The sequence below is a fragment of the Xyrauchen texanus genome, chromosome 22, assembly GCF_025860055.1.
Source record: "Xyrauchen texanus isolate HMW12.3.18 chromosome 22, RBS_HiC_50CHRs, whole genome shotgun sequence".
NCBI lineage: Eukaryota > Metazoa > Chordata > Actinopteri > Cypriniformes > Catostomidae > Xyrauchen > Xyrauchen texanus.
Window position 1 is genome coordinate 12,388,435 of NC_068297.1, and position 24,421 is coordinate 12,412,855.

General features: G+C 38.7%; 1 protein-coding gene across 2 annotated transcripts in view; it reads right to left on the reverse strand.

The window, feature by feature from the left end:
- Nucleotides 1-15,600: 15,600 nt before the first annotated feature.
- Nucleotides 15,601-24,421, reverse strand: part of LOC127662091 (monocarboxylate transporter 9-like) — a 31,140-nt gene continuing 22,319 nt past the window's right edge. The window contains exons 3-5 of one of the 2 annotated variants that reach the window (XM_052153062.1): nt 20,531-20,626; nt 18,361-19,236; nt 15,601-17,027 (exon numbers count right to left, since the gene is read on the reverse strand). In XM_052153062.1, coding sequence (XP_052009022.1) covers nt 16,819-17,027; nt 18,361-19,236; nt 20,531-20,626 — 1,181 coding nt within the window. In that variant the 3' untranslated portion in view covers nt 15,601-16,818. The remainder of the gene's footprint in view (nt 17,028-18,360; nt 19,237-20,530; nt 20,627-24,421) is intronic. The other variant, XM_052153063.1, reaches the window with a different exon arrangement.

Sequence of the window (24,421 nt, forward strand, 5' to 3'; positions counted from 1 at the left end):
AGATGATCCTGAGGCCTTCCTCGACTTGTTCGAGCGGACGGCAGAAATCTGGGGTTGGCCGCCCGAACAGTGGGCAGCCCGCCTAATTCCTCTCCTGTCCGGGGAAGCTCAACTCGCGGCACAACAACTGCCAGCGACAAACCTCCTGGCTTACTCTGACCTGAAGAGGGCGGACGAGCCTTCTTCTTCTCTCTCTCTCTCCCCTTCCCCTGTGTCTGTACCCCCCTCCATTTCTCCCTTCCTGGTGTTTTCTCATTCTGTTTCCTCCCCAGGGCCCGTTCCTGCCCCGCGCAGGCGTTGAGGGTATGTGCGACCTGCTTCCCGGCCTTGGGAGAATGCTCCTTCCCCTTCCCCGTCCTTCAGCCGCTCTCCTCCTCAGGTGGGGGTGCCCGCCAGCACAAGTCCGGGCGTAACGCCTGGGCCGGTCTGTTGGAGATGCGGGGACCCGGACCACTTCTGGGATCAGTGTCTGCTGATGGAGGTGGGGATGGTGGTGCGGGTCTCCGACGTCCCGCAGGCTGCCCCCGATCGGGCTGGAGCATACTGGATTCCAGTAAGGATCAGGGGGGTATTTACCAAGCTTTGCTGGATACCGGCTGCAATCAGACCACCATCCACCAACGCTTGGTTCAACCCGGGGCTTTGGGTTTAGCTAAGTGGTGAGGGTGAGGTGTGTGCATGGGGATGTTCACAACTATCCCATGGTGACTTTGGCGATTCAATTCAGGGGAAGAAACCATAGTGTGGAGGCAGCGGTTAGTTCCCGCCTCACTCATCCGCTAATCTTGGGTACTGATTGGCCGGATTTTAGAGGTATTTTAGAGGGTATCTGCGCGGATGGGTCCTGCATAAAGAGGTGTGCGGTGTGCGATGCTTTGGCAGGGGAGGCGGAGCCGGGGCCGTCCTCGGCTGCTCTGAATGACGAGGGAAGGGGCGAGGTGGCCGCCCCTCCTTTCAGGGAATTCCCTGAGGGGGACTTTCCTCTAGAGCAGTCGCGGGACGAAACACTTAAACATGCTCTTGTGACATCGCCATTTCATACCCATATTTTGCCTTGATTAAAGATCGGCTATATAGAGTGACGCAGGACGCTCAAACGAAAGAGGACGTGACACAATTATTGATTCCACGGAGCCGCCGGGAAATGATTTTCCAGGCGGCTCACTATAATCCTATGGCCGGTCACCTAGGGGAAAGGAAGACACTTCTCCGTCTAATAGCCCATTTCTATTGGCCGGGCATTGGCGGCAACTTCCGCAGGTGGTGTGCGGCGTGCCGCGAATGTCAGCTGGTAAACCCACCGGCCACCCCAAAAGCGCCATTGCGCCCCCTTTCATTAATCGAGGTCCCCTTCGAAAGAATTGGAATGGACCTCGTCGGGCCATTAGAACGGACAGCACACTGGGTTGCTTTTTTTAGGCTTTCTCTCTCTCCCACTGGAGGCTCGGAGTCCGCTTTTATGCCGCTCTCCTCGTGCTCACTGGAATTAGAGACAGGTGTTAGGCATAATTTAGCTCAGGTGTAAGCGCCCTTACCGCTTTCCTCTCCCGGACAGGCGCTTGACCACGCCCCCGCTGCCACAGCCCCCCTTTCCGAAAATCCCAATCTGCTCTAATTGGTCAGCTGGACTAGTCTGTTGTGATTGGTCAACCATGTCTGAAATTTAACACCCCTTAACATAACTGAGTTTCAGCTCCTGAGAAGCTCTGTAAACACTATTGTAACTTTGGTAACAGTGGCATCCTTTTTTTGCCGAACCAGTTCGAGCCAGGGGCCATTAATGAATGTTTAGAAAAGCAAGTTAATCGACCCAAACCTCCTTCGCAAGTATGACTTGAGCAGGAAATTTCACAGTGGTAAGTTTTAATTTTGTAGCTTTCTTACAAGTACACTGTTGATTAAAGTGAACCTAACAAAGTTTGAAGTAAAAGACACGTAGTGCATTTGAACCCTCGGTAGCAGATGAATCCACAAATAATCAAGCATACTTACAGGTTGTGATCCTGAAGTGGCAGATTGTCCCAACAAAGTGGGAACTGCACCATCTTTCAGGAGTAACCGTCTTGAAAATCTGGCATTGGTTGTGGTTGTACTGCTAAGGAATGGTGGTAAAAATACATTTTAACCATTGATACTTCAATTCGTCTGCCTTTGGAAGTCCAGACAAAGAGGTTTTGCTTTCGCAGTGAAGAAAACAGTGTCTTCTCCACATGACAACAACACTAACCCAACTCATCCTGGCCTCGGATATAACTACATTTGTTTGAGGGTGGGCCAATGTAGCCCATAGTGGCCTACATAGTGGCCTACATAGTGGCGTAGATACTTTATGGAAGAAATGGCTGGACTACAAACCTTTCTTTCTGATTAACAATTTTTTTATTGATTCACATATTGAACACAGAAAACCAAAACATATATGCACAGAATCAAAAATGTACCCCCACTATCACCCCTCCCCCACCCTGGCCACCAACAACATCCCAGTGGTCATACATGATTATAGACACACACACACACACACACACACACACACAATCTAATAATCACACGTCAAGCAACATCAGATATCTGCCCCATTTCTCCACAAAAAAGTTCAATTTCCCCAGTCTTCTAAATTACCCTCTTGCAAAGGCCGCCACCCTCCCCATAACCGAGCACCACTCTCGAAATGATGGCACTCCAGCCGACCTTCATCCCCTTAAAATATTTGTCACTGGTCACTGGTTAGTACCCAACACTTTATGTGTCTATTCACAACATCGATGACCGCCCCATCGCCCAAAATACAGAGTCTTTGGCTAAATGAAACCAGAGTGCCCAATACATCACACACAAAACTCTGAACCTTCAACCAAATCTCTTGGATCTTAACACACCCCCAAAAGACATGGGTTATGTCTCCATTTCATTTAGTTCTTGAGCAGTGTTGTCTGTGGGATAGAATAACTCCCTTTTGCATGGACTTTGTGCATGTAAAAGGTCTGCAAAGTTACAAAGCACAAAGAGCTATCTTACACACTAAAGGAAAGGTAAAATCCCAAAAAGCATAATAAGGCCTCTTTAAACAACTTATATATTTAGACATATCAGGATATTTAGCAAAAAGCATAAAATATATTGTTTATAATCAACCTCCTAAAATCAATAGTTTTATACATTCCCATAATTTTTTTATTCAAAGACATCATTCGCAATTCTTCATGGGATTGTAGTCTGTGCCCCCTCATGAAACACGATAAGTGCACATCCTTGAACCTTTATGTCTGATTTTCAAATATTTTTTTTTGCCTTAAAACAAAGTTCGTAATGATGTGATTCACCTCGGAGCTGGTTGGTTTGGTTCATGGCTCACAACTTTCTTATGAAGGTGTTTATTAAAAGTCTATGGAAGAAATGAATGGGGAAATTACTTCGGAACCCAGATGACTGAAAAACTGGCCATTCACTGTTGCGCACAGTTGAATAAACAGTGAATGATGTGAATTTCTGACTGTTGGTTGTAACCTCAGGAATAACATGTCATGACAATGCATATACACCTATTTCTCACTCAGGATTTTGGAACGCATGAGTAAACCTTTGCAGGGTAAACTTCGACAGCGGTGAATGCGAGATCACAGCAAATATAATTTTCACTTACCTATTTGCTCCAAGAACAAAATAAAAATCCACTATTATGTTTGAATGACTTTCCATAAGAGGAAAAAATAGAGAGCGGTGGATTAAGATAGATGCGAGAAGATGCCAAATATACTGTCACTCTCTCAGCTGCTGTAATCGAAACCCCCTCGCAGCTGCGGTAATTCGTTTTTTAAAACTAATTCCAGGGTAATATAACAATAAGAATAATGTTATAAATTTACACGCAATATTTAAAAAATGTATAATATAAATACATTTGTGAGATTTTCACTGCTAAATAAGGTGGAAACTCGTCATCACAGTCTGTGAAAAAGGTATATTGGCTGTTGGCAACAATAGAAAATGCGCTGTTCCAAGCCTGTCACTAATGAGTATCCTGACCTGTGAAGTTTAAGAGAGCAGATAGGTAAAATATAAGTAAAAAATCATGTCACTGGTTTTCCAATCAAACCTTTATCTCTTGGTAGATGGCCTCACAAGAACATACACCTTGCCAAGCCCATTATTAAAAAATATCCTGCTGGCTCCAGACAAGTGCAGGAGCTGTGACATCAAAAGCAGCAGACAGGAAAATATATATATATATATATATATATATATATATATATATATATATATATATATATATATATATATATATATAACATACTTCTATTTCAAACTGTTAAGAGCCCTCCCAAAAGCATATACACTACCATAATTTAATGACATTTTTGCAATTTATATGCTGCTTTCAAAAAATGCAATTTCATTAAAATACTATTTTGAATAATATATGTGCATATATAATAAATGTGCTTAAATATAAAGAGAACAGACAGATGAGTATTCCTGCATATCAGGAAATCTGTACTTCATCTGAATATATATCTGGAATTATAGTTTTCATTTATTTATTTACTAAGTACAAGTATGAAGCTCAGACTTATTAATTTGCCTGTTGGTTGCCATTGAAAAAAAAAAAACATTAATCAGTAATACAACTTCAAAAAGCATTTTTACTTGGCTTTTACTCTGCAACAGTTAAATAAAAAAATATATTCTTTGAGTCATAATAATGAGATATTAAGTTATTATTATGAGATGCCAACTTTTATCACTTTTCATAATAATGACTTAGTATCTCATAATTATGACTTAGTATTTCATAATAATGACTTAGTATTTCATAATAATGACTTAGTATCTCATAATTATGACTTAGTATCTCATAATAATGACTTAGTATCTCATAATTATGACTTAGTATCTCATAATAATGACTTAGTATTTCATAATAATGACTTAGTATCTCATAATAATGACTTAGTATTTCATAATAATGACTTAGTATCGCATAATAATGACTTAGTATCTCATAATTATGAATTAGTATTTCATAATAATGACTTAGTATCTCATAATTATGACTTAGTATCTTATAATAATGACTTAGTATCTCATAATAATGACTTAGTATCTCATAATTATGACTTAGTATCTCATAATTATGAATTAGTATCTCATAATAATGACTTAGTATTTCATAATAATGACTTAGTATCTCATAATTATGACTTAGTATCTTATAATAATGACTTAGTATTTCATAATAATGACTTAGTATCTCATAATTATGACTTAGTATCTCATAATAATGACTTAGTATCTCATAATTATGACTTAGTATTTCATAATAATGACTTAGTATCTCATAATTATGACTTAGTATCTCATAATAATGACTTAGTATTTCATAATAATGACTTAGTATCTCATAATAATGACTTAGTATCTCATAATTATGACTTAGTATCTCATATTTATGAATTAGTATCTCATAATAATGACTTAGTATTTCATAATAATGACTTAGTATCTCATAATTATGACTTAGTATCTTATAATAATGACTTAGTATTTCATAATAATGACTTAGTATCTCATAATTATGACTTAGTATCTCATAATAATGACTTAGTATCTCATAATTATGACTTAGTATTTCATAATAATGACTTAGTATCTCATAATTATGACTTAGTATCTCATAATAATGACTTAGTATCTCATAATAATGACTTAGTATCTCATAATTATGACTTAGTATCTCATAATAATGACTTAGTATTTCATAATAATGACTTAGTATCTCATAATTATGACTTAGTATCTTATAATAATGACTTAGTATTTCATAATAACTTAGTATCTCATAATTATGACTTAGTATCTCATAATAATGACTTAGTATCTCATAATTATGACTTAGTATTTCATAATAATGACTTAGTATCTCATAATTATGACTTAGTATCTCATAATAATGACTTAGTATTTCATAATAATGACTTAGTATCTCATAATAATGACTTAGTATCTCATAATTATGACTTAGTATCTCATAATAATGACTTAGTATCTCATAATTATGACTTAGTATTTCATAATAATGACTTAGTATCTCATAATTATGACTTAGTATCTCATAATAATGACTTAGTATTTCATAATAATGACTTAGTATCTCATAATAATGACTTAGTATCTCATAATTATGACTTAGTATCTCATAATAATGACTTAGTATTTCATAATAATGACTTAGTATCGCATAATAATGACTTAGTATCTCATAATTATGAATTAGTATTTCATAATAATGACTTAGTATCTCATAATTATGACTTAGTATCTTATAATAATGACTTAGTATCTCATAATTATGACTTAGTATCTCATAATTTTGACTTAGTATCTTATAATAATGACTTAGTATCTCATAATAATGACTTAGTATCTCATAATTATGACTTAGTATCTCATATTTATGAATTAGTATCTCATAATAATGACTTCGTATTTCATAATAATGACTTAGTATCTCATAATTATGACTTAGTATCTTATAATAATGACTTAGTATCTCATAATAATGACTTAGTATCTCATATTTATGAATTAGTATCTCATAATAATGACTTAGTATTTCATAATAATGACTTAATATCTCATAATAATGACTTAGTATCTTATAATAATGACTTAGTATTTCATAATAATGACTTAGTATCTCATAATTATGACTTAGTATCTCATAATAATGACTTAGTATCTCATAATTATGACTTAGTATCTCATAATAATGACTTAGTATCTCATAATTATGACTTAGTATCTCATAATAATGACTTAGTATCTCATAATTATGACTTAGTATCTCATAATTATGACTTAGTATCTCATAATAATGACTTAGTATCTCATAATAATGACTTAGTATCTCATAATTATGACTTAGTATCTCATAATAATGACTTAGTATTTCATAATAATGACTTAGTATCGCATAATAATGACTTAGTATCTCATAATTATGAATTAGTATTTCATAATAATGACTTAGTATCTCATAATTATGACTTAGTATCTCATAATAATGACTTAGTATCTCATAATAATGACTTAGTATCTCATAATTATGACTTAGTATCTCATAATTTTTACTTATTATCTTATAATAATGACTTAGTATCTCATAATAATGACTTAGTATCTCATAATTATGACTTAGTATCTCATAATAATGACTTAGTATTTCATAATAATGACTTAGTATCTCATAATAATGACTTAGTATCTTATAATAATGACTTAGTATTTCATAATAATGACTTAGTATCTCATAATTATGACTTAGTATCTCATAATAATGACTTAGTATCTCATAATTATGACTTAGTATTTCATAATAATGACTTAGTATCTCATAATTATGACTTAGTATCTCATAATAATGACTTAGTATTTCATAATAATGACTTAGTATCTCATAATAATGACTTAGTATCTCATAATTATGACTTAATATCTCATAATAATGACTTAGTATCTCATAATTATGACTTAGTATCTCATAATAATGACTTAGTATCTCATAATTATGACTTAGTATCTCATAATAATGACTTAGTATCTCATAATTATGACTCAGTATCTCATAATAATGACTTAGTATTTCATAATTATGACTTAGTATCTCATAATAATGACTTAGTATCTCATAATTATGACTTAGTATCTCATAATAATGACTTAGTATCTCATAATTATGACTTAGTATCTCATAATAATGACTTAGTATTTCATAATAATGACTTAGTATTTCATAATTATGACTTAGTATCTCATAATAATGACTTAGTATTTCATAATGACTTAGTATCTCATAATTATGACTTAGTATTTCATAATAATGACGTAGTATCTCATAATAATGACTTAGTATTTCATAATAATGACTTAGTATCTCATAATTATGACTTAGTATCTCATAATTATGACTTAGTATTTCATAATAATGACTTAGTATCTCATAATTATGACTTAGTATCTCATAATTATGACTTCGTATTTCATAAAAATGACTTAGTATCTCATAATTATGACTTAGTATCTCATAATAATGACTTAGTATTTCATAATAATGACTTAGTATCTTATAATAATGACTTAGTATTTCATAATTATGACTTAGTATCTCATAATAATGACTTAGTATCTCATAATTATGACTTAGTATCTCATAATAATGACTTAGTATTTCATAATTATGACTTAGTATCTCATAATAATGACTTAGTATCTCATAATTATGACTTAGTATCTCATAATTATGACTTAGTATCTCATAATAATGACTTAGTATTTCATAATGACTTAGTATCTCATAATTATGACTTAGTATCTCATAATAATGACTTAGTATTTCATAATGACTTAGTATCTCATAATTATAACTTAGTATTTCATAATTATGACTTAGTATCTCATTTGCTGTCCTTTTATACATATAGCGGCGCCGTTTCGTGGTCCGTTCTGCATAACGTGGAGGCTCATTTTAGCTTATCGTGGCACATTCGGTCCGTCTGCTTAGAATTTAATTCAACTTAAACTTTGGCTTGCTAGTGTTTTTGATGTTGTTGCGTGATTGTGTCTCCAGTGCATTTGGTCAGGGTTATGGTTATGGTTAGGGGGGCATAGGGATCACATGCTCGCTTGTCTGACTGGGCACAGTGCGCATGCGCACAATAAGTCATAATTACAAGAATGTTTTTCATTATTACGAGATACTAAGCCATAATTATGAGGTACTATGTCATTATTATGAGATACTTAGTCATCGTTATGAGAAAGTTTCTCATTGTTATGAGTTAATGTTTCTAATTATTAAGAATAAGTTAACGCTTAAAACTTTTAAGTCCTCAGATACAAAAGTCAGACATATGGGGTCCATTTGAAAGCTTAGAATCTGAACTTTTCACAGAACAATGTCACTTTTACATTTATGTTACATAAAATAACAAAATAAGGCCTGAAACATCAATGTCACAATGAAGCACCACCTAGAGGTAAAGTGGTAGAAACATTAATGAGACTTTCAGTAATTAAACTTTTTATTTGGCTGCTAAATGGACAATGACAAATATTGCACTTTTAGGGATGGGTGATATACCTGAGATAAAATGTAATACACAAGGATTATTTCAACCACTGACATTTATTTAAAATGCCTTTATTTAAAACGTATGTAAATTAGGTTTTTGTTTAGTCCTATTGGAAATTATTCTAAATGCTTGAATATGAAATGGTGTTTTAAAATATTCATGTATGAAAAAATGGACTGTCATTCCCTACATTATATCTTCCAAAGAATGGATTCTGTAGCTCAAAGGATTATTAGGTCCTCTCTAAACTACCGGACACAAGGTTGCTTGTTTATTTCCCAGGATGCAATCAACTGTTTAACTTTACTTGTATTTTGTTTTAAAAACACACACACACACTATTCATCAACTTATTTCTTGTCACCTCCACATGCACATTGCACACATTCCTGATCAAATACCAATAATCCTAAAGAGAGCAAACAACAAACACCCCATAAACAAATTCCCACTGCAAGGCTCATGCTCAGCTCCCTCATCATAACTCCCACTGGTGTTGCTAAAAGCATCCCTAACACCTACATACCCCTACACACCAATACCAACACAATCACATAGAGCTAATTAGTACCATAGTAAATCTATAGTACTATGTTGCTTAGAAAAAGGAGAGAAATAGAGATAGAATTATGAATTCGGCAGCATTAACCTCCACATTTCTGCGACATGGGCAGATCCAGATTGACTCCTCATACCCACACACACAATACACACAAATAATCTTCGATAACTCCTTAAATGGATACATGGAAGATAAACAGACCAGAGAGTAAGGAGTGGTCACACTAGGCAGTGAGCATGTAACATTTAGTAAAACACAACGGACCAGGATTTGATGTCACACAGGATTATTTCTGGTGTAAGTCAATAAAACATAATAAATAACAAATACTTTTATATAAAAATTGTTAAAATAAATTGTCTACTCATTTTTCTTAAGAATAGAAGTAGCATGCGCACATCCAAAAATTAAGACAGGTGCATGATCAAAAAAGGACAAAATTAATAAAACAAGGAGAGAACGGCACACTGCTGTAAATGCTCCTATTTAATTTAATAGAAAAGACAACGTTTACTCACACTCCTGCAACAATAAAACACGCAGCTTTGAAATATGTATTTTTGTATTGACCATTTCAAGGATGTAAACAATATAAAAGGAATTAGAATGCTACTGCACATGTCTTGCACTGAAGCATTTCCAGTCGTGGCATTTTTATAACCCAGAACTGTCCAAATAATATGACTAGCGCATACTTTTGAAGTCTAGCTAAAACAGAACAAATTACATATCAAATTAGAACTCAAAGAACATCAAATGTTTACCTGAAGTGATTGTGGGCAACTAGGTGTAAGAGGCGACAAAGTGTATCGTAGATATGCTTGCAATTAATTAGTCAGCGGAAAAGTCTGGAATATTGGATCACTCCTATAATAATCAGTGAAGCTGTTATTGCTGCAAGCATGTATCTTGCAGACAAGATAAGGGGTTTTCTTTTTAAATAATAAAAAAACTCTTCTGGTGTGTTTTGTCTTGCAACCTGGTCTCATAGAATGAATGTTACTCTATACATTATTGCAAACTGACTTTCATGTGCCACTTTCTACATTTCACTGCAGTTTCCTGGTGAAATGAACACTAGAGGAGCTACAACAACTGTGCATTTTATTCATTGTCACACAATTCATGTCTTTATGAACATTTATTTTTCCCTCTATTACTCACCCCCGCTATGTTATGATATTAAAACACTTTTACTTTAACGCATGACTTGATAAAATAATACATTTAACACTTGTATACAGACACACCTACATGTGCACACTTATTCTATTATCATTAGCTTGCTTGGAAGCTCCCCTGATAGAACTTTGGACTCGATGACTTTAAGTCCAGTCAAAGACGCACGAAAGTACTACTGAAGCAACATGAATGACGTGGTTGCTTCAATAAACGTATTTATTTATTTATTTTTCATTTCAAATTTGCATTTTAAAACACTAACGGTTAGGGTTGGGTGTTGGTTAAGGGTAAGGATATCCGTTTAGTTAAACTCTTATTTATCTTTTCAGGCACTATTAGTTAGGTTTAGTGTAAAGCTTTAGGTTAAGGAAGTACATTTTACTAATTCTAAAAATTATCCTTAAATGGATAGTTCAAAATTCTCTCATTATTTACTCGCCCTTGTGATATCCCTGGTGTGTATGACTTACTTTCTTCACCAGAGCACAATTCAAGAAAAATATCTCAGAAAGTGGATTCCAATTTCTTATTTGAAGCTCCAAAAATCATAGACAGTCAGCATAAACATTATCCATACGACACTAGCTGTTAAATCTTCTAAAGAGACACAATTGCTTTTGGTGCGAAAAAGATAAATATTGAAGTACTTTTTTAAACTCTACATCATGCTTTCGGTCAGCAGCACTATGCGCGTGTAACGTAATCGCATTGGCATTTGAAGCACGCAAGAACTAAGACGTGAGCCGGAAGAGCAGCGCTGTTTACAAGTGAGAAGGAGGAACACTGTACAATAGCTTGGTTGGTTTTGGTTTAGATCTGTATTTATTTAGTTTCTTTACTCACAATGTTGCGCTTGTGTGCTTATCCTGGTTGTCTCAACCGAGTAGAGAATGTGAGATTATTTCTGTATCATGGCAATGTGAATACATCACTTGAGAGACCATGTGATTTCTACCCTCTCGTGAAGCTGACCAGAAGTGATGATTTAGATTTAAAAAGTACTTAAATATTGATCTTTTTTTTGCACCAAAAGCGATTGTATTGATTTAGAAGACATTCATTGAACCACTATCGAGTTGTATCGATGATGTTTATGCTGACTGTCTGTGATTTGTGGAGCTTCAAAAAAGAAATCGCCATTCACTTGAATCTAATTCCTCATTTGTAGTCGCTTTGGGGAAAAGAAAAGCATCTGCTAAATTGCTAAATGTAAATGACTTGCACACCTTCATTCATTATAATAGGAGTGATCAACTGTATGGTAATTTTCCGAGCCCGTAAAGAAATAACCTTATTTCTTATGGCTTAAAGGTGGGGTATGTGATTTTCTTTTTTGACCATTTTTTCAAAATAAATTGAAATCCTATTCCTAACCCACTTACTGGCTGTAAATTAGAAGCACTGAAATGAAAATTAAGCAATTTAATCATCTGTGGAACGGGCAGGACTCGAAAAACTCCAGCCGATCATTTTCAAGACCATCTAGAATCATTGGACAGAAAATGTGTCAATCAAACGGTCGTACCATGCCCCCCTCCCCCCACCACCCTGGCGCGTGTGTCCCGTTCGTGCGCATACTCAAAGCTCGTGACCCAGTAACAGGAAGTGCAAGTCGCCCCGGTACAGAGAGAGAGAGAGAGAAGGAGAAGGTGTAGTTGCTTCCGTTTGTAGAATGGCAGACAAGACACCATCACAGAAAAGAAAATCTATTTTCGAGAGAGCAATTACGTAACAAAACGGCCGAAAGAGAAAGGTCAAAAACAAGGGTCATTCTAGGCGATGCTTTTAAACGCTGGCGGCAACTGAAGGACCAGGAAGGACTACCAACAGATGCGGCTGTGGCATTTTTTCTGCTTGACAGGTGAGAAGCCGATTAACTAGTAGTATTTAATCAGGGAACTGTCTTTACTGACGATATCGCATGAGAATTGTAGCTGTTCTAACGTTATAGCCCAGCCATATGATGAACTAGCTAGCTAAACAACCTGTTTGGGGAGGAAGCTGATGTGAGCGATTGTATTTATGTATGGAGAATAGAGCTTTTATAGTGCTAGTGGGGTTGTTCCACATTTCTATGAATCCTGTTTTGAATAGAAGACCGCTGTACAGACGCCAGGGCTGGCTATGTTCTTTTTTTTTTTTTACAGTTATGAGAAAATCGTGCATGATTGCGCGTCCATGTGTTTTTCGAATGGGTGGAGTCAGGGCCAGCGTTGGAGGAGAGAAGGTAGGACCTTATGAGTTGTGTATTTTCAAAATCTGCCGGCCGTTTTGCAAATCACATACCCCACCTTTAACTAGTCAGCTAAACTCTACCTATCAAACATACTATTAGTTGGCAAAAATGTTGTTCACCTACCAGAGAAAAGATGTGTGCTAAAGTTGTTAGTTCTACACATATCCAGATGTCTTGCTTCATTGCAGCGGCTTGTGGTTGCTTTATTGGCAATCTAAACACTTACATTTCCATTAGTTCCAGGCATCCAGAGAGCATCCAGCCACTTTTATTAATGTTAGTAAATAAAAATACTTTACACTGTTAGTTCATGTTAGTTCATAGTGCATTAACTAATGTTAACAGATACAACTTAAAATTCTTAATATATGTTGAAATTAACATTAAGATTAATAAATGCTTAATAAATATTGTTAATTGTTAGTTCATGTTAACAAATGGAACAATCGAGTATTGATGCTGACTACCACCCCTTGAGTCCCAGTTCAAATCCAGGGTGTGCTGAGTGACTCCAGCCAGGTCTCCTAAGCAACCAAATTTGCCCAGTTGCTAGGGAGGGTAGAATACATGGGGTAACATCCTAGTGTTCACGATTAATGGTTCTCGCTCTCAGTGGAGCTTGTGGTAAGTTGTGCGTGGAATAGCATGAGCCTCCACATGCTGAAGCAGAAGCAACTGAGACTTGTCCTCCGCCACCTGGATTGAGGTAAGACCTTAGTCATGCTAGTGCCATCTTTGATTTTTAATGGGAATGAAAGTGGGGCTGTGAGGAATAGACTCAAGACTCTTCAATGGTCTGTACTGCAGTAAAAGTGTTTTTGGATAATTCTGTGGAAAAAACATTGATAAAATATCTATCCAAGCACATTCAGTATACAGAGAACTCCAGACAACATGAGTTGTGGATAATCAGATGTGATATAGGAGCTTTATACTGTTTGTGCCACTGAAGAGATGGTGAGTCTAACCCTCACAGCCTCTTTGTCATCCCCATTCAAAATCAAGGATTAAGGTGTTTTGAGCAAAGAAGTCAATGTGTAAAATTGATTCGCCGATCAGAGTTAACCAAACTTTCGATATGAAGACCAGAGGGAAGGAAGAGGTCTAAGGAAGAGATACTACAGTATGCTGAATAAACTTCTTTTTAGAGGAAACAGCTCATCATGTAATGAAATGACCACCTGTCTGCTAATCTTCAACTTGTTTTACACAAAACCATCCTTTAGGAGTGAACTATTGTCTAGAGTGATAAAATTGATTTTGCTATTGCTTTATAAGAGAAGATGCAGACAATTTTGTAACAGGAAGGTGCCAGTTTACGGCTCTCCCCATTCATTAATATGGTAGCTGCAAACTGACTTAGCCTATTGTCGTAACACGCTAGTTGACCGTTACAGTCTAGCCTATGGTAAAACTGCAGAGGCTGTTATCCCAGTATAAAAGATCTCTGGTATGAAATTTCTTCAGAAGAGGTTGCATTTGAATGCACGGTGTGCACAAGACCACAAAATAACAAGCAATTTCATCAACAATTTACAGAACACAGTGTGAGGCCCTGAGCACTTGCTGCAGTCATTACTAATTGTACTAATAGTTACTATTAATAACAGGCTTGCATTTGACAGTAAGTTATATGTATACAGTCAGATTGTTAGGCCTACCTCAAAAATTAAATTTAACAAAAATAACGCTGTGGCACAATTGCTTTAAAGCTCAAAATCTGAACACAGGCTACTCCTATACTTTAAGAGACAGCAATTTAAGAATAATTAACTTAAGAATGGCTGCACTCAATAGCTTACTCTATACTATTCTTTTCAACTTTCGTGAACCCACAGATACTGTATAAAAGAAAAAAGTATAACCATATGTTCCAGCTTCAGATATAAACAAAGGGCACAAGCTATGAACATGGCTGTCTCGCCCAACATGTTGTCATTATTCTCACCCTTGTGTCAAACTCCTATCATTTTTCCCCATTCTGTGTAACAAAAAAAGACATTTAGCAGAATGTCCAAGCTGCTTTTCCAACAAAAAGTTAATTCATTCGCATTGTAAATTAGATCTCCAGCCATTCAAGTGCCTTTGAAATTATTTTGTAAAATAGATCTCTGGTGTTAACATGCTTGGGAGCAGAATGTTTATACAAAGATCTTATTTTCCACTCTTCTTTCCACTCAAATACAAGCATGAAAATATACCTAACATGGATGTAACAGAAAATCCATGCATATACAGCTTGCTAATTATAATATACACATGTCTAAATATCAATTTCCTAAATGAAGAATACGTTGATGTTTCCTTGACCTCATTGAGTCTTTGAAGATATTCTGCTCTGAACATCTGGCTGAGATTTTATTTACCAAACCTCAGCTAACCCTGATCAAAAGTGTGATGATTAATACATATACTGCACACTCTTCTCTATGTAATGTAATCAGAACTCTAAGGTTTATAGACAAATCCACAAAGTTAAACCAAAGTACTAGAATTCTCAGTCATTAAAATATGCCCTAATTTGCTCAGTTGAATGCTTTGAGTACTAGTAATAACAGCACAGTACAGCACCAGCAAAATAATCATAATAATTGTTTATCATATAATCATTCTATTTACTGACACTTAAAAATGAACAAACAGTACTTTACTAAAAAGTAATAATAATAATAATAATAATAATAATAAGACAAAATGGTATATCACATAATGGGACAGTTTTACATTGAAATATTGTATTGCTCACTGTCCAATGTTCATAAAGACTTGAATCAAGTTTTTGGACCAAAATGTTTAGTGGCCTTTTCTAATATTTATACATACTGAATGAAAGGTCTGTGGTATACACTGACACAAGACATAACACTGGAATTTCAAAAATACAATAATAAAAGATTTAGTGTTGTCAGGTACCAGCCTGTTAAAAACATTTTTTTGTGATTTTGTATTAAAAGGCACACACAAAGAAGCACACCAACACAGTATTGGACATTGCAATCACAGAACCCAACTATGTCCTCCGGTTTTTCTTTTATCTGATGTTTTTCTTCAGCATATTCTTGTATTTCTTATTGGTACGCTAATCAATGATTAGCTGAAAGATACAGAATGTTTGCCTTCAAATTGTATATAATTATAATTTTATATAATTAATATGTTGCTTGCAGAAGGAAACAAGGAAAAAACATCCATTCACTTGATACTTTGGTATGACGGTTGGGAAAATGCGACAAAGTGAAGGAGACAAAAAAAAAGTGACAAAGAGGTGACAAAAAGGGGGAAAATGTGCAGTCACAGGCATAAGTGCATTAAAGTGCATTTCCTCCTTGTTTCAAGTCTGTCACCATTCCCAGAAATCTTTGGATCTGGATGTTATCCATGGCAAGTGCAGTGAAAGCATTCGCACATTCTAGGATTCTCTACAGTCAGAAATATGTTCTTATTAATGGAAATGAATATGTATTCTCAAAATTTGGTGATTTTATGTACACATTGGACACACTGAGGCCATACATTTCAGAGAGTCAAGTTCACACAAAAAGTGAATGAGACCAGCTAAAAAAGGATCGGTGTCAAGGAAACAATCTACTCAATTTACTATTAGCAAATAAATTCTACTATAGATACAAAAACCTCAAAAATGAGATAGAAGAATGAAAAGGCCATGGTAAGTGGACAAAGTCAGGTTTAGACTGGTGAAATGCTGTTCAAGCCACAGAGGCTACTTTGTCACAATCAGGAGTGTACTGTCGTTGCGAACTGTTGTCTTCCTTCACTGCGACTGAATTTCCCCCCTCAGTTGTCCTGTTCCAGCAAGGCATTGTGACGAAGAACAGAAGCAAACCAGCCACTACAACACAAGAGCCACTGAAGTAGAAGGCCAGGTCGTATGATTGAGAACAGTCATAGAGCCAACCTGTAAGAAAAGAGAGAACATCAGTAAAGAAGCAAGTGTTTGAAAAATGTATTTCCCCTAAAACATCACTCATGAACACACTGTAGCATAAATAGTGCTGGATGAAAATTACGTTACCGTGGAGAAAGCTGCTGTGGCAGGGCGTAGGGCGGGGCCGGATCGTGCTCATACACACCCGGTCCCTTATCAGGCTAATCAAGCCTCCGAAAGGGATAAAGGCCGACTGCGGAGAATTGTGCGGGAGAGAGAGATCGGGTGTGTATGATCACGACCTGGCCCCGTCCTCCGCCCTGCCACAGCTGCTTACTAACTGAGTCGTGTGTATACAGGAGTAAAGAGAAAGCCATGAACACAGTTAGCTCATGAAAACCCATACACCGATTGCAAGCCTTAAGCAGCTTTATCGCAATAAATGGCTTTCTGGTGTCCATTTAAACTTAGTCAATGTAACCCAGATTTGTGCTTTTTAAAGAAAAGGATTGAGGAGACTAAATAGATTTTTGCTATGATCGACATGTGCCACAAATGCTGTCGATTGAGCTTAAAGGATAGTTCACCCAAAAATGAATATTCTCTCATCATGTACCATCTATGTACTATTGCCATCCCAGATGTGTATAACTTTTTCAGCTGAACTCAAATGTAAAACATTTTAGAAGAATATTTCAGCTCTGTAGGTCCATATAATGCAAGTGAATGGGTGCCAAAATGTGATGCTCCAAAAAGCACATAAAAGCAGCATAAAAGTAAACCATAGGACTCCATGTTTTAATGAATATCTTCAGAAGTGATATGATAGGTGTGGATGAGAAACAGATCAATATTTAGGTCCTTTTTTGCTTGAAATTCTTCTCCTTGCCCAGTAGGGTGTGACATGCATGAAGAACGTGAATCACCAAAAACATGTAAACAATGTAACAGTTTCTTTCTGTATCTGTTTCTCAGATTCTTCTTAAAGTCATAATTTGTGTTCTACAGAAGAAAGAAAGTCATACACTTCTGGGATGGCATGAGAGTGAGTAAATGAGAGAATTTACATTTTTGGGTGAACTATCCCTTTAACTTGTATTGAACCCGGAATATTAATTTAAGCATAGTTTAGCATAGCATAATTTAAATCCAAACTATATGTATGAGTAATGATCCTTGTTTTAGCAAGCACAAAAAAATCACTCATACATATCTGATCATACTGTAAGTGAGCAGTAATTTAAAAAATGCTTTTTTTCTGAAGCAACTTACAATTGACATTATACAGAACCAATTTCTCTTGAGCAACCTTTGGTTAAGTACAATTATCATATCTCCTGGATTTTCCCTTAAAGGGTCTTACCTACGACAGGTGGCCCGAGCATGATTCCAAACCCTCCAAAGCACATGAGAATGCCATGAGCCTGACTGAGTCGCTCGATGCCCACAATCTTGGTAGTGATGTAGGATGTGAGTGACCAGTTCCCTGAGAAAAATCCAACCACGGCCGACAGTACTTGCAGACCCAGGTAGCTCTTAGACACAGGGATGAGCAGCAGAGCCACACCTGTGCCCATCAGTGTCAGGGCATACAGGTACAGACTGTTCACCCATTGCATGTCAGCCAACAAGCCCAACACCAGCTTACCAATGCCTGTTGTCATGGCAACAATGGATACAAGGGGTATGAGTGCAATCCCATCAATAAGGCCCTCACTCTGGGCCACATCCTCCATGAAGAGCACAGGTGGGAATGCTCCTAAGCTGAACAGGAAGATGGCAATGCACAAAGCCATGAAGACATGGTCCTGTAGGAGCTCTGCAGTCTTGCACATGTACTGACAATAAGGATGCAACCACTTCTTAATTGCTTGTGCTACTATTGAGCAGGACAGCACTCCGTCTTTCCTCTCCCATTCACTTTCTTGCATCTCATTGGTTTCCATGGTTATTAACATCTTCACTGCAGCGGAGTTATTGGACGAGTCATACGTGGTTTTGAGGCCACCAGAGTCGATGATAATGGCAGAAGGTTTGGTGTAAAGTGGTTCCTCAGGGCGCTGTAGAGCTGCTCTCTGTTTCAGGTAGTAACCAGGTAAGTTCAAAGGTCGCATTGGACCTGCACACACCATCAGGTTGAGCGCCAGCGCGCCGATGATAAGCAAACAGCCCTCCAATCCAAACAACTCAATGAGCTCATTCTGTACTGTGGCGTAAATGAAGCCACCCACACTTGTACCTGAGAAAAATGTACAGAATTACCACTTGGCCCAATTCTCAAACATTATCTTATGGAAGAATACCTTTACAAATGGAATCAGAAACAACCAGATAATCTAACAATTTTGGAGCATAATATAAAAGATTACATGACTGTGGAGACATTTTTGCAAAATCATATTACATTTAAGTTAAATTCTCCCAAACTGATGAGGTTTTTAATAATAATAGATCTATTGTCACACATTATACATACATTTTTGCATATATACAGTGAAATTATTTTTTTCCCCAGAGTGCAGAGGTCAGAGTGCAGGGTCTGCCATGATACAGCACCCCTGGAGCAGATAGGGTCAAGGGCCTTGATCAAGGGACCAACAGTGGTGTCTTGGCAGTGTTGGGGCTTGAAACCCCAACCTTCTGGTCAATAACCCAGAGCCTTAACCACTGAGCCACCACTGCCCTGGTTTAAGGTCAATGCTCTAAATGAACAAAACCTGCCTCCGTACCCTAAAGCTTAAAACTAAACCAAACCGATAGTGTCAAAAAAAGCTAATATGAGAAGAAAAGAAATAAAGGTGAGATTTTAAGTTAATTATTTTAAATAAACAAAACCTACCTCCCTACTCTGAACCTTAAACATAAACCTAACCATTAGTGTCATAAAAAGCATATGTGAGATAAATAGTGCAATTGATGAAGCAACCACATCAATTTGTGGTGCTTCTATGACTCGTTCAGCTCATGTATCGACTCGCATTCACTTCAGGACTCATACCTCGGTCCTGCGCAAGTGCTATGCTCTATCAGTTGAGTACAATTTGATTGCACTGGAACAAGCTTCTAATTGTAGGTGGATATGTAATGCAAAGGCAATATTGTGTCATCTCATAAGTCACACGCTATAGTAACAGTGCTCTAATGTCATTAGAAAGCATTGTGTTTATGAACTGATAATCTACCCATTTACTTGTGATTTGTGTGAAAGGAAACTACGTTGTTGTAGCGCCTCTAGTGCTCATTTCACCAGGAAATTGCTGCAGATAAATATAAGCCATGTAAAAATAATTTTGCAAAAATGTTGGAATAATTATGTTGTTCTATGAGAGCAGGTGGTAAATTTGGCTGTTTCGAGTACTTCCACCTAGTTGTGTTTCTCCACCTAAACCACGTTACTAATAAAAGATCCTTATCAAACATTTCCCCATTTTCACCAAATGATTATGATGGTTTATGTGGTGCAAACTAAGATACCATAACATTCTATTCCATACTGTGCAGTTAAATAGAAAGAGAAAATTTTAAGTTCACACCTGTGGTAACGATGCCCAAAGCAAGGCCACGCCTCTTGTCAAAGTAGTGGCAGGTTATGGTCAGTGTGGCAGCGTAGACAAGTCCACAGCCTATCCCTTAAACACATAAACAAATGTAAGCATTTAAAAAACCTATTCACACATTCAAAAAGCAAATTACAGTCAGCTTGGACACCTTTATAACCTTTCAAATCTCTGCAACTATAAAGCCAACGTGTAAAACTGGAAAGCCTAATTATCACAATAAACATTCACTATAGATACTGCAGTGAGATCTAGTGTGAGTGGGTTTTAGGTAATTATGTACATATGGAAGCGAAAATTATTTTGAATGAATAATACAAAGTTTTACATAATTTTATTGATATCTTGTTTACTGGCAGAAGAAAACCTGACTCTGACCGACACTATTATCGGTAAAAAATAACTTCACTGAACTTGACTATGCATTGTTTCTGTTGGTGGTGTGTTTCTGTGTACGTGTTTGAAGAGGTTGTTGGTGTGTGTGACAGAATATTTTCACAAGCAACAGTGATGGTTTAATGGTTTCAAATTCTAAACTGTCTGTGAATGTTATATAATCACCACAATTAATAGCAGCCTGGTCACAAACACACTGTTGCATTAGACAAATTATTCAACAGGCCCAGAAAGTTATATGCAAAAACATCCATCATACAAACACATATTATTTATAAGAACTGTACTCTATATAGTATTACCAAATTAAAACAAGACATTGTCAGTACATTTATACTGCATGTATCAAGGTTCTGCATAACACAAAAACAGACACAAACACAATTACATTTAAGCAAGCTTCCTTGCTCTTGAAATAGCTAAAATCAATGACCCAGAAATAACCTTCTGACCTCTGATTCTTAATTCTGGTAAACAGCAACCAATCAATCCAAAACCTGGGCCACACGGCCAGACTAAGTGAATCTGACGCTGTCTATAGTTCTCTTACGAGAGGTTCTCTCGTATTGCGTAAGCTAGCTTACGCTACGGGAAAGATTCATCTTTTCTGAGATATTGAAGCCAAAAAATTATCCTTAATTTTTGTATCCATTGTCAACGCAGTGCGGCAGCTGCAGACCTTGAGCGGGCTAGCTAGCGAGCTCATAGGTTGCTCTGCGGCAACTGCTGCAGCCTATAGATGAGCTTGGGCGAACTCGCATCCAATGAGAGGCGTCCGCGCGCTCACTGCAACAAAGCCCGCCAAAATGGGCGTGACTAGAGTGCATATAAGCGTAGTTAGTAGGCTGGAACCCTGATTTTCATCTCTTCAGCGAAGCTCTTCGCATCTCTGAACTGGAAGCCGCTTCGCCGTTCGAGGGGCATCAAGCAAGCGTGGACAGTGCTCGAAGAAGCCGGCCGTCTTCGCCACCTTCAGCCGTCCTGCGAGCTACGCCATCCGGCGACGTATCCTTTTAAAGCAAGCTAGTTCTTATGAACTTCACAAAAGAGTACGAGCGTCTTTTTAAAGATGCCTCGCTCCACTTGCGCCTCATGCCGCGCCCCTCTCAGCACCGGAGACCGCCACGTCATCTGCGCTCTCTGCCTGGGACTGGGGCATGCAGAGCTCGCCCTCGCTGAAGGCGGATGCGATCTCTGCGAGGAGCTTCGATGTCGACCCTGCGGGCTCGACTCGGCGCTCAGGACCAGCCGCCGCGCCACCTTCCATTCAGCCGCGCAGTAAAAGCGCCGCTCTCAAAGGCTGCCGGAACCAGTGGTAGAAGCGATTGCCTCGCCGGAGCCCCTCCCTCGAGCATCGCCTTCACCCTCCCCGCCCACCCGGGCCAGCGCAGTTGCCGCCGAGCGGCTGCTCTGCTGCCATCTCGGACGAAGAAGCGGAGGATAAGGCCTGTTCCATCATGGCTTCGGACAGCGAGGAGTGGTCAGGCTCACATGCCTCCTCCTCGGCCCAGGAATCCAGCAGGACCCGCCCGAGTCGAAGGGGAACTAAGCGCCTCCTCACACAGGCCGTCGACCGCCTCGGGCTCGAGTGGTCACCGCCCCTGAGCAGGCTCCCAACAGACTCCACGCCGCACCTTTGCCCGCCCTCCGCGAGATGGCGGTCTAAGCTGGTGCTCCGTCTAAGGCCTGCAGAACTACTTCCGCCTGTGTTGGCCGCGCCTATACCGCCGCCGGCCAAGCCGCATCTGCTCTGCATTCCATGGCCGTTTTACAGACAGGCTGTTTCAGATCTGACTAGCCGACTTGGGAGAAGCTGAACGCACTACGCGCCGCTCTCTCTGTCCGGTCTCTTCGGTTCCGCGGTGAGTGGCATTGTTGACCGTTTCTCGAAGCCCAAGCCATGAATCTCTTTCTGCCTCGTCGCGCTAGCTCCTCTGCAGGCCGCCCACGTGACCAGCCTCCTGCACGAGCCTCTTCACAGCGCCCAGCTCAACAAGCCAGACTTCTCAGCGTCGACAGGGCGGCCGCCCTCGATCTCGCTCAGACAGTCGCCGCAGACCGCCGCCCCCCTGCGGGCCTCGGCCTAAGATTGTACTGAAACCTGAGCAACCGAAGTCCTCCTAGTGTTGTTGAAACAACGACGGCTCAGTCCCACCACGGCCGGACCACCGTCAAAGCTTCGCCCCCTGTCAGTCCCCTTCTCTCAGGCTACTGCAGTGGTGGATTCAGCAGCCAACAAGCCGGTGATACTACCCGTTTGCCTGCACTCAAACGCCGTTTTCACGGCGACCCAAAGAAATCTTGTAAAGAGTAAACATGCCTTATGTGTAGAAAATGTGCCCACAATCCAGTGCTCACCCCTACACACAAGCATTACACATCCCGTGTCCCTATCAGAGCACACTCACATAAGCGGTTACGACCCGCTCGAGTGTTAGAGTTAATAAACGCGCCCACGAGCCCGTGCGCGCGTCCCTCCTCTGCCCGCTCTGTCACTCGGCCAGCTGTATGTAAGTCCCGTACGCCCCTGTCAGTCCCCTTCTCTCAGGCTACTGCAGTGGTGAATTCAGCAGCCAACAAGCCGGTGATATTACCCGCTTGCCTGCACTCAAACGCCGTTTCCACGGCGACCCAAAATAAAGCCTTATGTGTAGAAAATGTGCCCACAATTCAGTGTTCACCCCTACACACAAGCATTACACGTCCGTGTCCCTATCAGAGCACACTCACATAAAGCGGTTACGACCCGCTCGAGTGTTAGGGTTAATAAACGCACCCACGAATCCGTCGCGCGCCCATTCTCTGGCCGCTCTGTCACACGACCAGCCTTATGTGTAGAAAATGTGCCCACAATCTAGTGTTCACCTCTACACACAAGCATTACACGTTCCGTGTCCCCATCAGAGCACACTCAAAAGCGGTTACTGAACCACTCGAGTGTTAGAGTCAATAAATGCGCTCACGAATATGTGTGCGCGCCCATTCTCTGCCCGCTCTGTCACACGGCCAGCAAACACTTCTCTGTATGTAAGTACCGTGCCCGTGGCTATGCTTGCGCATCACTTAACAGACGTGACTCTTTCCCCATTCACCTCAATCGGAAGTCACTCACAGAACAGCCTGTCCATGCTGTCTGCGAGCAGTCCAGCATAAGCACAGTAAGCGGCTCACACATTCTGTTCAGCTGCTGTGTGCGGCAATCAGAGCGATTTGGCCATTCACCCTCTAACATTATGCTTCAAAGTGTGGGAAGATATTCCAGGGATATCCGAATGGGTGTTAAGCACAATAAAACAGGGCTATTTGCTACAGTTCGATCGCCGTCCTCCTTGCTTCAGAGCTGGCTCGAAACTACTTTGAACACGGAAGCAGCGTGCATGCTTCGTTCAGAAATAGCAAACCTTCTGTGCAAAAGGGCCATAGAGAGTGCCGCCTCCTCTGAGCTGAGTCGGGGTTTTACAGCCGTTATTT